Source organism: Cherax quadricarinatus, chromosome 30 (assembly GCF_038502225.1).
Source record: "Cherax quadricarinatus isolate ZL_2023a chromosome 30, ASM3850222v1, whole genome shotgun sequence".
Classification (NCBI taxonomy): domain Eukaryota; kingdom Metazoa; phylum Arthropoda; class Malacostraca; order Decapoda; family Parastacidae; genus Cherax; species Cherax quadricarinatus.
The window spans coordinates 3,560,797-3,573,886 of NC_091321.1; the positions used below are offsets into that span (position 1 = coordinate 3,560,797).

Here is a 13,090-nt window from a genome sequence, read left to right on the forward strand (position 1 = left end):
CGGCAGGGGTTGTATGCGAAATAGTGCGCATCACCCTGACTTCGTTTAACTAATCTCATCTGTTTTAACTTGAGTAAGACTTTTTTTAAACCATTTGCGTAATTTATTTAACACACACATAAGACGCTTTCTTTAAGAATTGTTTGCTTCGTATACGTTTATAATTATATTTTGTTTATATAAGGCCGAGATACAAAAGGATAGATTTCGGATGAGGTGTTTACCTGTGAGAGACCAGCTGTGGCGTCGTCAACATTGTGTCGTCTGCCCCTGATTATCTTTCCTCTACCTGCACACTCAGCCTCGTCATTACTCACACCACCTGGTAAAATTGTCATCTACATTGTCAATGTTAATTGTTTAGCGTAAATACAGTTGTTGCTAAGGTTGTATGAGTGGCGTCCATTGTGTGAGTGCGATGACCCCTCCCAAGACCCAACAAGCGTCCCTTCCCCCTTGATGCTACACCCCCCTTGATGCTATACCCTCCTTGATGCTATACCCCTTGATGCTATACCCTCCTTGATGCTGTACCCCTTGATGCTATACCCCTTTGATGCTATACCCCCTTGATGCTATACCCCCTTGATACTATATCCCTTGATGCTATACCCTCTTTGATGCTATACCCCTTGATGCTACACCCCCTTGATGCTATACCCCCTTGATGCTACACCCCTTGATGCTATACCCCTTGATGCTATACCCCTTGATGCTATACCCCTTGATGCTGTAACCCCTTGATTCTATACCCCTTAATGCTACATCCCGTTGATGCTATAACCCTTGATACTATACCCCCTTGATTCTATATCCCTTGATGCCATACCCCTTGATGCTGTACTTCTTGATGCTATACCCTCTGATGCTATACCCCTTGATGCTATATTCCTTGATGCTATACCCCCTTGATGCTATACCCCTTGATGCTATACCCTCTTTGATGCTATACCCCTTGATGGTACACCCCCTTGATGCTATTCCCTCTTATGCTATACTCCTTGATGCTATACCCCTTGATGCTGTACCCCCTTGATCCTATACCCCCTTGATCCTATACCCCCTTGATCCTATACCCCATTGATCCTATACCCCCTTGATCCTATACCCCCTTGATCCTATACCCCCTTGATCCTATACCCCCTTGATCCTATACCCCCTTGATCCTATACCCCCTTGATCCTATACCCCCTTGATCCTTTACCCCCTTGATCCTATACCCCCTTGATCCTGTACCCCCTTGATCCTATACCCCCTTGATCCTATATCCTTTTGATATTACACCCTCAGGATGTTACACCACCTTGATGCTGCACCCTTTGATACTACACCATTTTAATGGAACACCCGCTTGATGTTACACCCCTTTGATGGAACACCCAGTTGGTGCTACACCTCTTCACCTTGATGCTACATTCCCTTGATGGAACACTCCTTGATTCTACACTCACTTGATGGTACACTACCTTGATACTACACCTCATATTCTACATCCGTTGATTCTACACCTGTTTGATGCTACTTGAGCTTTAAAAGATACATGAGCAAACACGAGAATATAAAATAGCCTCATCTCACACACTGAGGAGTCCAGGATTGATCCCAGCATGGGTGAAACATTAGGCATGTTTCCTTAAACCTGCTGCCCCTGTTCACTTAACAATAAGTAGGTACCGGATGTTAGTCAACTGTTGTGATTTCCATAATGTATGCCAGTAATATCAACTAGGTCTGTATCAGTTTTATCCAGTACTTTGTAGAAATAAAGATTTATTATTAGTAGTAGTAGTAGTGGTGGTAGTAATTTTTTTAAAAAATTTGATTCTAGCATTAAAAATCCATTCAAAGACACTCTTTTAAACATCTACTTGACTTGGTGACAAATTTTACAAAGGTTAAATTTCTTTGGACCTGAGCACAAGGACTGGCTGACACAGAGGTGCTTGCCAAAGAGATGACACAAATGTCTGTACTATTCACTGAAACACAGAGAACCATCTGATGAACTTCCCTATTACCAAACTAGTAATCAAATAAGCATATAGATGGAGCCAACTATGCCTAGAATCTGCTCTGATTGCCATAACTAACATCATCACACATAAATCAGGTTCATTCCTAATTTCTAAAACAATGGCCAAACTTATTCTCACCATATATTACACCTATTACATAAACTATATGAAGAGGCATTGAAGTTGGCCTACCATCTAAGCAGCATTACTGCAGGTGACATCACCCGCCCATCTCTACACCTTGCATATCTCTGGTACAGTATATACTGTATATGCTCTCTTTTTACCCATCTCTGTGAAAATTTATTAAGACCCTTGTAGATGAGACATCTTAGTAAAATGTCATCAACTGCATGTTGCATCTTATTAACATACTACCTGTTAATATAGTCTACCACTGAGATGCAACTCAAGCCTCATTTTGTGCACTCCTTGCAGTGAATGACCCACTTGCAATTATTGCTTCTCGTAAATTTTAAAAAATACATCCACTTAATGCTATACTTCTTTGATGCTACACTGTCTAGACACTACACAGCCTAGACACAACATCCCTTTCTCTTCCTTAGAATGCATCCCAAAACAGTTGATTAACTCTTAGGTACCTGTAAGAAAATGTTATGTATGTACTGATCAAAACATTTAATAATGTTTTAATATGTACAGCTTGTCAGTATCAACATACTAATTTCATACTAGATATACTGTATATCTAGTTGCTTCTAAGTGAGGAAAAACGGAAAGTGCAAGGAGACTTGCACCACACTCAGTTGTGAGGTATTACTTCATATATCAAGAGTGTAATTCTGTACATTCTTAATTCAGCATTAACATTGCAGATTGATAACAACAATTGCTGTAGCTAACCTCTAAGTATATCCACTACTTAACTCAGCAGCTGTGTCACTGTTTGTGGTCTAGTCTGTACTCTCTATATACAGTCTGTGGTTCCACTACAACATCAACTTTGTATAAGCTACAACAAGAACTAGACATCCACCACCCAGCACAACATCCTCAGATAGCTTCTATTGCTATAGACCTTTGAAGCATGGTAAGTTAAACCAGTGGTAAGAGGTTGTTAGTTTAAAGTCCACAATAAAGTTGAAACTTTTAGTTCTGTTGATTCTCCACACATGATAAATGTCTAAAAAAAAAAAAAAAAAAAGTTTTTGACATCTTGCATTTAATTACTGTATCTTTTTACCTACATTGTCTGTATATAATGTGGTACTCTAGAAATAATTTGAAAAGAGGAAATGTACCATGGAACCTCGGTTTTCATGATTAATTCGTTCCAGCATGTCTGATGAACTCCAAATTGTTTGAAAACTGAAACAATATTTCCCATTAGAATTAATGTAAATCCAATTAATCCGTTCCAGACACCCAGAAATATTAACAAAAAATGCATAAATATAAATGACCAATGAAATGGATAAATAAACATTTAACATCACTTTTACCTTTATTGAAGACTCTTGTTGGTGTATGGAAGATGGTGAGGAGGGGAGAGGGAGGAGGAGAGGTTATTCTTTGGAAAGGGAATCCCCCTCCAGAAGGACTTCAGGTATCAAGGCCCTATCCGGGGTTACTTCCCTTCTTTGTCTTTTACTGACACTAAGACCAGCTTGAGAGTCACTGGATCCCTGTCGCACAGAAAATCTGTCCAGAGGTCTGTTTCTCGTGTCTTTTTAAGATTTACCTAAAATGGGACAAGGTATTGTCATTGAACATGCTGTAGACACGACTTGCAACAGCTTTGTTAGGGTGATATTTCTCTGCAAAACTTTGCAACTCATTCCACTTTGCACACATGTCTTTAATCACTGAAGAAGGCACATTCTTCTGGCTCTCTTCCTCCTCCTCTGAAGCAATTTTCTCAGCTGTAGTCTGTTGCTGTTCCAGTTGAAGGTATTGCAGCTCTTCAGTGGTTAGCTCTTCGCTTTGGTCATCCACCAACTCTTCCACATCCTGGCCACTTACATCCAACCCCATGGACTTCCCCAAAGACACAATAGATTTCACAATAAGTGTAGGGCCATCAGGGTTGGCCTCAAACCCTTCAAAATTCTTCTCGAGACACATGGTGGCTTATTTAGCAGTCGCACTTCATAAGCAAGCACAAAAAACAATGGATTATTATGAAATGTTATCCGAACGAGCAGGATGATGTTCACTCAACAAGAAACAAAGCCAGACTGAGTCAGAATGCATGGGATGCTTTGTGTGGGCGCGAGGGCAGGCAGACGCATTTGGTATGGCAGACCATTGTCAACTCTACAAAAACAGAGTGGATGTACGAGAACTGGGACAAAATTTCAATGAAAAAAGTCGTCGAAAACCATGTGAAAACTGAGGTTCCACTGTAATTAACATTACTAGTATTTTCTTTATATTTAAAATTCATTCAGTGAATAAGGTACATGTGCAACATGAAGAGACCAAAGTGTTGCATATGTGTCTTAGTCCTCTACCTGTCAGCTTTGTCATTAATATAAAATTAAAATCCATTGTTTAAATTCTTAATAGCTTTATACAATTATATTGCCCAAAGTAAAATTTTGCAGTTTTCTTGTAATTATAGCAAAAATTATGAAGGGAAATAAAGTTTTTTCAATCAGCAGTGAATATCCACTTTATTAACTGTTATTAGTTAACTACTAAAATATCCCAGACATTTTCATTACTATGGTAAGTCTAAGTAGTCCTAGAATCTAAGATAATAGCTACTGGAGGAACACCATATATTATTTATTAATACTGTATAACTTCTTTAGCACCAGACTTCAAGTTAGTATCACTACTGATTATTTTCTTCCATTGGTATAAATTTTTCTAACATCAAACTCATCTGAACAAGTGAATGATAAGTGTTATTTTTCCAGATATCCCCAATATCTGTACTCAAAATGGATACATTTAATAACATTTGTATGTGTCTGTATTGTATTGCTTTGTCTGCCTTCGGAATTGTTAAGTAATAGATCCCCCTTTTTTTTGACACAAAAATGATTGTCAGTAGTTTAGCTTGCTTTCATCTTACACATTTATTCTTGTTGCCCAGATAAATTTAAGAACTTAACAGTGTATTATGGTAAGGTAACTTCACATATTACCACTGCATTTTTCTCCACAGAAAATTAACAGCATACTCTGACCATATGCCCTTATGGAAGAGTATGTACTGTAGTTCATTTCTTAAGAAGGGTAACAGATTTAAGAAATAGCATACTTTTCTACAGAAGAGAAACACTTGCATTAGTGTAGCCTTTACAGAAGAGTTTTTAGTTTTTATAGTGTAACTACTGATGATGCTATCCTGCCCTACAGGATGAAGATAACCCTTTGGAATGTAAAGTATGTTTCACCGAGTATGATGAAGAGCTACGTCGACCCCGTAATCTGCCATGTGGGCACACTTTCTGTACTAGTTGTATCACTGTTACTATTGGCAATAGTCGGCTCACCTGTCCCAACTGCCGTAAAGAACATTTTGCGACTTTTGCAACTGAGTTTCCTATCAGTTATTTGGCAGAGGCACTTATCAAATCTCTAAGAGCTGTTCGCATCTCTGTAACAACAGCAAAAAGACCTAGACGAGATAGTCCTAAAATCATCAGTAAGAAACTGGAGTCGCTAAGATGTGATCAAGAAAATATTGTCCGAACGTGGATTACCAACTGCCAGCAGTCAAGAAGTCAACTGGATTATTATGAGGAACAAATCATTAAATGGAAGGAAGACCATAATGATCTTTTGGTTCAAATTGAGAGAGTGGCTCAACAGAACAAGACATCACTAAACGACTTGGAAGAGGAGCACCGCAGCTTAATTGACTTGCGACAAAGTGGGATGGAAGAGGAGAGACGTCTAGAAGCTGTTCTTAATTGTCTGACTCAAGCAGACTCTGCCCAAGAGGTTGATACTGCCATTGATGATGCTGAGGTTTGTGGTGTTGCAGCACAAGACTGGAATGACAAGTGTCAGAAGTCCTTCCCCAGCATTTCAACTGTTCACACTTCCTTGTTGGTAGGCTTCTTAAGCTATTTCTTCACTTTGTTAAAATAATTTTCTTTATATATTTCTGTATACTTATTTTAGTTAACATATTTCTCAATTTCAAACACTTAACATTACAGTTATTTACATTTGAATGTGAAAGATTTGCATTAGCTTTTATAATGTCTTTCATAAAATTATTATGTGTTTTGTTATGCTCTTCACAATGTAAAGCATTTAATTATGGCTCATATAATAAGAAATAAATAGTTGAAAACAATAAGAATTACCTCTGCAATTTCTGATTGCAAGACAATGAGCCCATGTATTAAATGGTAATCTTTCTTTCAACACACCGGCCGTATCCCATCGAGGTGGGGTGGCCCAAAAGGAAAAACGAAAGTTTCTCCTTTCAAATTTAGTAATATATACAGGAGAAGGGGTTACCAGCCCCTTGCTCCCGGCATTTCAGTCGCCTCTTACGACATGCATGGCTTACGGAGGAAGAATTCTGTTCCACTTCCCCATGGAGGTAAGAGGAAATAAACAAAAACAAGAACTAGAAAGAAAATAGCAGAAAACCCAGAGAGGGGCATATATATATATGCTTGTACATGTATGTGTAGTGTGACCTAAGTGTAAGTAAAAGTAGCAAAACGTACCTGAAATCTTGCATGTTTATGAGACAGACAAAAGACACCAGCAATCCTACCATCATGTAAAACAATTACAGGCTTTCGTTTCACACTCACTTGGCAGAACGGTAGTACCTCCCTGGGCGGTTGCTGTCTACCAACCTACTACCTAGATTAAATGGTAATATATACTGATATTATGATGATGATAATGACACACTGTGAGGGTTATGGTACTTTATTATAAGGAAATGTCTTCTAGTTGAATACCATACCCTATACACTGTATCATTATCGTCACCGTGTGCCCATATTGGAATTGACATCACCAACTCTAACTTGTAACTTGCCTAATAGCTGTTGTTTTGGGGTTAAGTTGTGCTCAGAGACTAGTCTGACCTTAATGATATCTTCCCCATTCCACTTGTTATTTTCTCAATGCTATGTGGACAAAACCCCTCTTTGCTCATGTATTAATTCTTCGCTTACGCCGTGATTGGATGGACACCTCTGAGCCATCTTGATTTCTATGATTGACAGCAGTCCTTACTGCCCTTCAGCATTCTGTGGTGTACAACCAGTTGCTTAATTTAATGCAACAGACATATTATCTGCCAGATATTTTTGCTGTGCCAAGTAGCATCAGCCACTCCATCAGCCATTTTCATATATATACTGTACATAGTGTAAGTAGGGCCCCTTTATGGGACCTGTTTTGTGTTGGGTGGCCTAGGGCACTCCTTATATAGCTCTTTCTTATGTATGTATATCATAAATAAACCTTACATGAGCAATGTTGGGGCATTTCCAGCCAACTCTATACATGTATTTATGTTTTTACCTTAAAAGAGAGTAAGCAGCCTGTTTGGGGGGGTGGCATGTACAGTGTAAGCTCTGATATGGCAATTGTCATTCAGTTTGCCCCTCTGAAATTTTAGCCCTTCAACTGTGACCCACATAAATTTACACAGGATGAAGCTGTGTTCTACATAAATTTATTAATAATTTTCATGCCTTCAAATCTGCCCCATTGACATTTTATGCCTTGGCTTATCTGACTGGATGTGCACCACCTTGTGTTATCTGTGAAGAAATGTAGGGTCAGCCAGGTCCATGCAGTGCTTTATAGGTAACAGTGCTTCTTAACCACCTAACTTCAGTACCACTGAAGGTGGTACTGAAGTTAGGTGGTGCTGTGGTTGTCTATTTACTCTTAGCAGACTATTTCTGGTATTAATGAATGTCCTCATGACTAGGTACGGGAGGCCACCCGGAAGGCCCTGGAGGTGATCAAGAGTGAGTCTGGTGGAGCTGTGGCTGCTCCTACCCTTCTGGAAAATTCTGCCGTCACTATCCGAGAAAAAATTCACCAGATTATAGGAAATGCTTCACAAATGGAGAGTGCACCACAGTCAATGAGTATCCAAGAGAAAATAACTGAATATACTGTAAGTTAGTAATGTTTTTGGCCCAATAATTTCTATAGACTTATTCTCCAGGTACAGTCCTGGCCACCAGTCATTAGTAGTTTACATATTTACCAAGGATAGACTAATAGATCCTGCTATCACCAGGGCTTCTATAAATGCCTTAAAAAATTTATTTAATAAGTCAGCTAATTAAATAGAAGCCCAGAAAAATTCTCTGTCCAGGATGTATAGGAAATGAAAGACAACCAATAACTTGTCTATCTAACCTTTTAGAATTTTTATTTATATGTTTTTAAGTGCCACTTAAATATTATTTATAATTATATTTTATTTTATAGTAGAGCAAGTCCCTGCTTTATGAGTGTTCACATAATAGAATTCACATAAATAATAAATTAATAAATAGGTAAATGAATTTATATTTTGAAAAATAATCTGTTGTTACAAAATTAGTGACATTTATATCAATTTATTTAAAGCCTCTGGTACTGCAGAGCATTTTAGACAAACTTAAAATAGAATTTAAAACCAACCTGACATTGTTAAGAGTAAGACGGAGAATAGGATAGCAGATGAACAAGGAGGCTTTAGGAAAGGTAGGGGGTGTGTGGACCAGGTGTTTACAGTGAAACATATAAGTGAACAGTATTTAGATAAGGCTAAAGAGGTCTTTGTGGCATTTATGGATTTGGAAAAGGCGTATGACAGGGTGGATAGGGGGGCAATGTGGCAGATGTTGCAGGTGTATGGTGTAGGAGGTAGGTTACTGAAAGCAGTGAAGAGTTTTTACGAGGATAGTGAGGCTCAAGTTAGAGTATGTAGGAAAGAGGGAAATTATTTCCCAGTAAAAGTAGGCCTTAGACAAGGATGTGTGATGTCACCGTGGTTGTTTAACCCATTGACTGTCGCGGCCGTATGTATACGTCTTACGAGGTACCGTGTTTGACGTATATATACTCATAAATTCTAGCGGCTTCAAATCAAGCAGGAGAAAGCTGGTAGGCCCACATGTGAGAGAATGGGTCTGTGTGGTCAGTGTGCACCATATAAAAAAAATCCTGGAGCACGCAGTGCATAATGGGAAAAAAAAAACTCTGACTGTTTTTTTTAATTAAAATGCCGACTTTGTGGTCTATTTTCGTATAGTATTTATGGTTGTATTCTCGTTTTCTTGGTCTCATTTGATAGAATTGTAAACATATTATAGAAATAGAGGTGATTTTGATTGATTTTACTATAAAAAGAACCTAGAAATGGAGCTCAAAGTAGGGGAAATGTTTGATTTTTGCCAATGTTCAAAAGTAAACAAATGATCCCATTGTCCAATAAATGTCCAACTAGCCATTCTAATATGCAGTCATGAATGGGTTGATGTTATTTATACAATTATTACAGTATTGCAGTAGTCTACATAATAGTAAGTCTTCAATTTTTTGTTTGAATAAAAATTCAAAATAGAAAGCAAGAGTAATATCAGAGGGGCCTGGAGACATGACTGATGAACAAAGAAAATGTTATTTTAGAGCCAGGAATGTCTGCATTGTTCATTCTGGACCTTATTTTGAAATTGTCATATTTTTTAGTTTTTGTGAAATTGGCCAATTGCAAATTTCTGACCACATTATTAGGTAGTTGAAATCGGTAAATGGGCAGTTTCTTGTACTCAATCGATAGAAAAAATGGAGTTCTAAAGAATTAGCTATGAGTTTGGTCGACTGGAACAATGCAATTAGCCGAAAATAGGGCTCAAAGTGGGCGAAATCGCCGATTTGTAAACAGCGCCAAGGTCGCTAACTTCGCGAGTGTGTAATTCCGTCAGTTTTCCATCAAATTTCGTTTTTTTGGTGTCATTACAATCGGGAAAAGATTCTCTATCATTTCATAAGAAAAAATATTTTTTTTTTTTAAATTTTGCGACACCCGGAGACAGACACCTCAGGATTGGGGGTTGCGACAGTCAAAGGGTTAATATATTTATAGATGGGGTTGTAAGAGAAGTAAATGCGAGGGTCTTGGCAAGAGGCGTGGAGTTAAAAGATAAAGAATCACACATAAAGTGGGAGTTGTCACAGTTGCTCTTTGCTGATGACACTGTGCTCTTGGGAGATTCTGAAGAGAAGTTGCAGAGATTGGTGGATGAATTTGGTAGGGTGTGCAAAAGAAGAAAATTAAAAGTGAATACAGGAAAGAGTAAGGTTATGAGGATAAAAAGATTAGGTGATGAAAGATTGGATATCAGATTGGAGAGAGAGAGTATGGAGGAGGTGAATGTATTCAGATATATGGGAGTGGACGTGTCAGCGGATGGGTCTATGAAAGATGAGGTGAATCATAGAATTGATGAGGGGAAAAGGGTGAGTGGTGCACTTAGGAGTCTGTGGAGACAAAGAACTTTGTCCTTGGAGGCAAAGAGGGGAATGTATGAGAGTATAGTTTTACCAACGCTCTTATATGGGTGTGAAGCATGGGTGATGAATGTTGCAGCGAGGAGAAGGCTGGAGGCAGTGGAGATGTCATGTCTGAGGGCAATGTGTGGTGTGAATATAATGCAGAGAATTCGTAGTTTGGAAGTTAGGAGGAGGTGCGGGATTACCAAAACTGTTGTCCAGAGGGCTGAGGAAGGGTTGTTGAGGTGGTTCGGACATGTAGAGAGAATGGAGCGAAACAGAGTGACTTCAAGAGTGTATCAGTCTATAGTGGAAGGAAGGCGGGGTAGGGGTCGGCCTAGGAAAGGTTGGAGGGAGGGGGTAAAGGAGGTTTTGTGTGCGAGGGGCTTGGACTTCCAGCAAGCATGCGTGAGCGTGTTTGATAGGAGTGAATGGAGACAAATGGTATTTAATACTTGACGTGCTGTTGGAGTGTGAGCAAAGTAACATTTATGAAGGGGTTCAGGGAAACCGGCAGGCCAGACTTGAGTCCTGGAGATGGGAAGTACAGTGCCTGCACTCTGAAGGAGGGGTGTTAATGTTGCAGTTTAAAAACTGTAGTGTAAAGCACCCTTCTGGCAAGACAGTGATGGAGTGAATGATGGTGAAAGTTTTTCTTTTTCGGGCCACCCTGCCTTGGTGGGAATTGGCCAGTGTGATAATAATAAAAAAATATTATTTAAATGCTAAGCATTTAATAATAATATCTTTAGACAATTGAGTTGTCTAAATATAAGATTATTAAATGTAATGTAATGTGGCCCGGTGGCCTGGTGGCTAAAGCTCCCGCTTCACACGCGGAGGGCCAGGGTTCGATTCCCGGCAGGTGGAAACATTTCGACACGTTTCCTCACACCTGTTGTCCTGTTCACCTAGCAGCAAATAGGTACCTGGGTGTTAGTCGACTGGTGTGGGTCGCATCCTGGGGGACAAGATTAAGGACCCCAATGGAAATAAGTTAGACAGTCCTCGATGACGCACTGACTTTCTTGGGTTATCCTGGGTGGCTAACCCTCCGGAGTTAAAAATCCGAACGAAATCTTATCTTATCTTATCTCTTATGAATTCTTTTGCAGTAAAACTCTCTATTAAAACAGAACACTAGTTATATGAAGTAATATTAATGCAAAATAGTACAGCAACACCATGCATGGTACAATTAATGCATGTCAGAAAAAAATATCGTATTATGCAATACCATACTGATCAAGGTATTATTATAACGTGATTTGACGTAATGTGTTCCAACAATATGATTAAATGCATCAGATTGCAAAAATATTTACTGTTTGCTTAGTAGAGAATGGAGCAAAATAGAATGACTTGGAGGGTGTATAAGTCTGTAGTAGAGGGGAGGAGGGGTAGGGGTCATCCTGGGAAAGGATGGAGGGAATGGGTGAAAGAGGTTTTGTGTGCAAGGGGCTTGGACATGCAGCAGGCATGTGTGAGAGGCTTAAATGGAGATGAATGGTTTTTGGGACCTGACAAGCTGTTGGAGTGTGAGCAGAGTAATATTTTGTGAAGGGATTCAGGTAAACCAGTTAGCAAGACTCGAGTCCTAGAGGTGGGAAGTACAATACCTACACTTTAAAGGAGGGGTTTGGGATACTGGCTATTTGGAGTGACATCTAAACTCTCATATCTGAGTGCCTCTGCAAAGACAGTGATTATGCGTGAATGATGGTGAAAGTGTTTCTTTTTTGGGTCACCCTGCCTTGGTGGGGGACAATAGGCATGTTAAAAAATGAAAAAATAGTAGTACCGAAGATTTTTATTGCAGTTATAAATAAACAATGTACATACCATGTTTTTTATTTTGAAAAATAGTTGAACAACGTAGTTTGCAAAGTTTTTTCTTTTTATCAGCATACATATCTATAGCATTGAATATCATTTTGTAATGCCTTGTTCAGTGTTTGGATCCGCATTCATTATGAAGTCAAAAGCATCTTCTGTCTTCACAATTAATGTATTTATAATGTATTTATAGAGGGGGTAGTAAGAGAAGTAAATGCGAGGGTCTTGGCAAGAGGCGTGGAGTTAAAAGATAAAGAATCACACATAAAGTGGGAGTTGTCACAGTTGCTCTTTGCTGATGACACTGTGCTCTTGGGAGATTCTGAAGAGAAGTTGCAGAGGTTGGTGGATGAATTTGGGAGGGCATGTAAAAGAAGAAAATTAAAAGTGAATACAGGAAAGAGTAAGGTTATGAGGATAACAAAAGATTAGGTGATGAAAGATTGGATATCAGATTGGAGGGAGAGAGTATGGAGGAGGTGAATGTATTCAGATATTTGGGAGTGGACATGTCAGCGGATGGGTCTATGAAAGATGAGGTGAATCATAGAATTGATGAGGGGAAAAGGGTGAGCGGTGCACTTAGGAGTCTGTGGAGACAAAGAACTTTGTCCTTGGAGGCAAAGAGGGGAATGTATGAGAGTATAGTTTTACCAACGCTCTTATATGGGTGTAAAGCATGGGTGATGAATGTTGCAGCGAGGAGAAGGCTGGAGGCAGTGGAGATGTCATATCTGAGGGCAATGTGTGGTGTAAATATAATGCTGAGAATTCGTAGTTTGGAA

General features: G+C 39.1%; 1 protein-coding gene across 2 annotated transcripts in view; it reads left to right on the plus strand.

Moving 5' to 3' along the window:
• The first annotated feature begins 204 nt into the window (after positions 1-204).
• The window catches only part of LOC128692602 (uncharacterized), a 47,459-nt gene continuing 34,573 nt past the window's right edge, over positions 205-13,090 (plus strand). For both annotated transcript variants that reach the window (XR_011392600.1, XM_053781788.2), the window contains exons 1-4: positions 205-325; positions 2,957-3,069; positions 5,349-6,047; positions 7,909-8,100. Coding sequence is in view for 1 of the 2 variants with exons in the window: in XM_053781788.2 (XP_053637763.1) it covers positions 3,067-3,069; positions 5,349-6,047; positions 7,909-8,100 (894 nt within the window). In the remaining variant the exon portion in view is untranslated. The remainder of the gene's footprint in view (positions 326-2,956; positions 3,070-5,348; positions 6,048-7,908; positions 8,101-13,090) is intronic.